At 31.3% G+C, this 4,839-nt stretch overlaps 1 protein-coding gene across 1 annotated transcript; it reads left to right on the top strand.

The window, feature by feature from the left end:
• Nucleotides 1-2,229: 2,229 nt before the first annotated feature.
• LOC109214433 (cinnamate beta-D-glucosyltransferase-like) lies at nt 2,230-4,142 on the top strand. The gene has a single exon (XM_019378350.1). It carries the CDS (start codon nt 2,369-2,371, stop codon nt 3,890-3,892), a length of 1,524 nt encoding a protein of 507 aa, XP_019233895.1. The 5' UTR covers nt 2,230-2,368; the 3' UTR covers nt 3,893-4,142.
• Nucleotides 4,143-4,839: the final 697 nt, after the last annotated feature.

Raw genomic sequence — 4,839 nt, 5'->3', positions numbered from 1 at the left:
TATCGAAATAGGAAAACATTAAGTAGTAAATGCTAAAGTTCAATATGCATACAGCTATATATACACAAGTCTTATTATTATTATTATTATTATTATTATTATTATTATTATTATTATTATTATTATTATTTTAAATTTAGCTCTTAGCCAAATTTCGTAATAAGACTTCAGTTCTAAAATGGTGAAATCAAATTACTTTAAAAGGTGAAGCTAATATATACTACTCATATACTATCAATTGACTATACCACAAACTGAGGAAAGTAAGTCATTCTAGTGTTTAATATGACTCTGGGCCCTTTAATAATTTTAGTTTACAAATGGAGAAAAGCTACAATGCACTACCTAAAATGAATCTTTAATGTAAAACAGTTTTCCTGCGTTGAAAGTTTTGCAAAAACGAAAAGGAAAGGTGGACGTTTAATTTGAAAATAATTTTAAAACTAATACTCTATAAACTACCTATATATTCTTTCAATCTAAAGTGAGTGCCAAAGTATTACTTTTATATTAAAGATAAGAGGTTAATCAAAATGGTTATACCTTTTCCATATGAGATGACTCTAAAACTGTGTGATATTTTTATTACCTTTTTCACAGTTTGAACTAATTTCCATCCATGACCTTTGGCCAAAAACACTTTTTTGTTTGTCAGTTACGTCCATTCGGGGTCGCACGAAAAGTTGGCCTATAATTATAATGTGTCTTCTATATACAGTTAGACCTTCCTCTAACACAGTGACGGATCTTGATAGAACATTACGGATGCTTAAGCACCCATTGCCTTGACCAAATTCCAAAAAATATATTTTTTTCACTGCACAAATTTCAAAAAAATATTCAGAACAGAAAATTTAGATAGAAAATTCTACTACTATAACAGTATCCCTATATAACAGTCATTTACTATAAAGGCCAAGTTTTCTCGGATTGATTTTTTAAATTATATTTTACGTCTTTATAACAACTTTTTACCTATAACAACAACATCCATTTTTATAGCAAAATGCTCTTTGTAAAATTGCCCTCTATAACAACCATATAGAATCTTTACAATTATTAATAATAATTCAAAAAAATATCCATTAAACAAAGTTTCTATCTTGCATAAGATATAATATTTGAAGATATGCACATGATATATTTTCCATTGGACACATTTCAAAAAATATTTAGATGGAAAATTTAACTGTTAAACTCTTAGATTGTCTTCAAGGGAAAACTATTAAGTAGATACCTTTTGCTGAAAATTTGGACTCGAATCTTCGCCAATTCAAACGTTATATCGCTAGTAAGAGAATGAAATCTACGAAACAAGCTACAACTACAAAGTTCTTCCATCAGTCTTGAAAAAAATTATTTATTAGGTAGCTTTAAAATGTCTGTCTTAGAGTTAAATTCTTTATACTTTTAGTTATGAATTTATTAATATTGTATTAGCTTTTTTCAATATTTAACTAGTGAAATATGCGTATATATTGAGATTTTAAGTTTGAATAATTTTCTTATCTTTTATCTGTAATATTAAAAAAGAAAAAATAATTGATTTTTGGATAATTTTTATTTATAACATCCAAAAAATATTTAAACGCCATATGCTGTTATAGGTGTATAGCAGTCATTCATTATAAAAGCCAAAAAAATATCGGAACAAATGAGGTTGTTATAGAGAGGATTGAGTGTAGTCCCCTAGTTCCACTTTGTGTGATGTAGATTGGAGTGTGAAATTAAGTAGGCGTTTGGACATAAGAATTGTAAAATTCCAAAAAATGGTGAAAATTTTTTTCAAGTGAAAATGGTATTTGAAATTTAGATTTATGTTTGGACATAAATTTCAGTTTGGGTTGTTTTTGAAGTTTTGTGAGTGATTTGAGTGAATTTTGAAAAACAGCTTTTTGAAGTTTTTCAAATTTTCGAAATTTCCAAAATGCATTCTTCAAGTGAAAATTGAAAATTTTATGAACAATCGATTTCGAAAAAAAGTCAATTTTTTTTTTTGAAAAAAGGAAAAAAAAAAATTATGTGCGAACGGGCTTAGATTGTCAAATTTTCAAGAATAAACTCAGACGTAGAATTTTCAAATTTATCATGATAAAGAAAGTAGAGCATAGGAAGTACTATATTCTCCAAACAGCAATTACATCAAATAAAGTAGAACATAGGAAGTACTTACTATATAATTAGTATTTGATAAAAGAAACAAACGAAAAAAGGACACTACCTTGAGCATCTACCGCACAAATTAAATGAGAAAACTGAACACCTATATCATACTCTCTCTCTCTATTTAAACAGCTTATCTATTTACTTTGTGAACTCACAAATTTTCTTGGTCTTAAATTCCAGGAAAGAAATACAGAACACAAATATGGGCTCACAAGGCACAATACCACCACCTATTCATGTCTTTATGGTATCATTTCCAGGCCAAGGCCATGTCAATCCTTTACTTCGACTTGGCAAACTTGTAGCAGCCAAAGGTATTCTCGTTACCTTTTCCACAACTGAAAGTCACGGTGCTCAAATGAAAAAAGCCAATAAAAACATAAGTGATGAGCCAACTCCCTATGGTTCAGGTATGATAAGATTTCAATTCTTTGATGATGCTTGGGATTATTCTAAACCCGAGGGAACCGACCTCGGGTTATACATGCAACATCTAGAGTCAGTGGGTACAGAACGCCTCAATCAATTGATTGAGGAAAACGAGAAACAGGGTCACCCTGTTTCTTGTCTTATAAATAATCCTTTTATACCTTGGGTTTCTGATGTTGCTGAAACTCTGGGAATTCCTAGTGCTGTCCTTTGGGTTCAATCTGCTGCTAGCTTTTCTTGTTATTACCATTATCTCCTTAAATTAGTTGCATTCCCTACTGAATCAAACCCAGAGCTTGAAGTTCAACTTCCCGCTATGCCTCTACTCAAACATGACGAAATTCCTAACTTCTTGCACCCTTTTTCTTCTTCTCGTTATATTATGTTGAAAGAAGCCATTTTAGGTCAATTCAAGAAATTGTCTAGTCCATTTTGTATATTAATGGATACTTTCCAAGAACTTGAACTTGAACTCGTTGAGCAACTTTCCAAAATATGTCCTATTAAAACTGTTGGTCCATTATTCAAGCACCCTAAATTAGTTTCCCCTAATGGATCCTCAGACGATTTTCGTGGCGATTTATTCACAGCCGATAGCGGTGTAATACAATGGCTGGATTCAAAACCAATGTCCTCTGTTGTGTACATTTCATTTGGGAGTATAGTCACATTGAAACAAGAACAAGTTGATGAAATGGCATATGGGTTGTTGAATTCAGGGCTGAATTTTTTGTGGGTAATGAAGGAACCTTACACAGGGACAGGTTATTTACCTGTAAAATTACCAGATGGGTTTTTGGACAAAGCTGGTGATAAGGCTAAAATTGTACAATGGTGTCCACAAGAACAAGTATTAGCACATCCATCTTTAGCCTGTTTTTTGACGCATTGTGGATGGAATTCGACTATGGAATCACTAGCAATTGGTACACCAATAATTGCTTTTCCTCAATGGGGTGATCAAGTTCTTGATGCTAAGTATTTAGTGGACGTATTTAAAGTTGGGATTCGTATGTGTAGAGGTGAGGATGAAAATAGAATTATTCCACGAGAGGAAGTGGAGAATTGCGTGAGGGAGGCGACGAGCGGAGCAAAGGCGGCGGAGATGAAAGAAAACACGTTGAAATGGAAGAAAGCGGCGGAGGATGCGGTGGCTGAAGGTGGCTCCTCCCAGAAGAATCTGCAGGCTTTTATTGACGATATTATCACAACATGTACTGGTGAAAAGATCAAGAAATCTGGGGCCTGCAATAAATGTTTATATGGTCCCAAACAGGAGATCGACAACCTTATTTAGAAATTATAGTACTTAACTAGTTATAGTAAAGTTGTGTATTTAATATTTGAAACATAGAAATAGGACTATGTTTCCAGTTTGTTATAATAATCATAGATCCACATTGTCCGTTTGACTGCTAAAGGAAGCTAGCTTTCTTCTAGAAACTCACGTGAAAATTAATAAGTACTATTTTCTTAAACATGTTAAGCTTCTTGATAAATCCTGTTAAATTAAGTGTTAAAAGTAGTGACTTATGCTATTAGTTACATGTCTTTTGCTTTGTGATTGGGCAAATATTGTTGAATTAGATTATCTTGTTTTTTGGGATGTACTAGAGGAAATGATGAAACTGGTTGTATACTTGTATATGTATTCTCCATCACTGTATATTTAGTATTAAATAACTTTTTTTTTCTGGAGTGAAGTTCAATGGTCGAACTTATAATGGTAACGGAAACAATTAGCCATTTGATATTTTAATTTTAAAAACAATTGTGACCCCCTAAATTTTTTCTAAAGTTTCTTGTGAAAATTCTGAAGTGTATTTTGGTTATTTCAGGGAAAGATGAAAGAGGTTAGATATTGTTGTAAAGAGGAAATTAATTCTGATTCCGAAGTTATTTTTGAAACAAATTTTAAATAAATAAGCAAATATGAAATTTCATTAAACATAACAAATAAATCTCCATCTTAATTTTTTGTGATATTTCCTATTTAGTCTCTTCTGATAAGGATGATATATTTTTAAACTTTAACTCTTTTATTTAATGAGAAAAGTTTTATAGCCCCACAATATCTATGAAGAAAGGATGACGATAAAGAGCTCTGGAATTAAGCCAGAAAAGAAAGACAAGAAATAAAAGAGAGAGACAATGCTGACGGCAATTCTAAGCTTTCTAACGTATTCCTATTATGATTTTAGTTCTTTTTTCATTTTTATATATTAAAAATAAAATGTTTAGTAG

This window comes from Nicotiana attenuata, unplaced genomic scaffold (assembly GCF_001879085.1).
Source record: "Nicotiana attenuata strain UT unplaced genomic scaffold, NIATTr2, whole genome shotgun sequence".
NCBI lineage: Eukaryota > Viridiplantae > Streptophyta > Magnoliopsida > Solanales > Solanaceae > Nicotiana > Nicotiana attenuata.
Note: the sequence above shows the minus strand (reverse complement) of the source record. Positions and strands in the feature narration are given on the sequence as shown.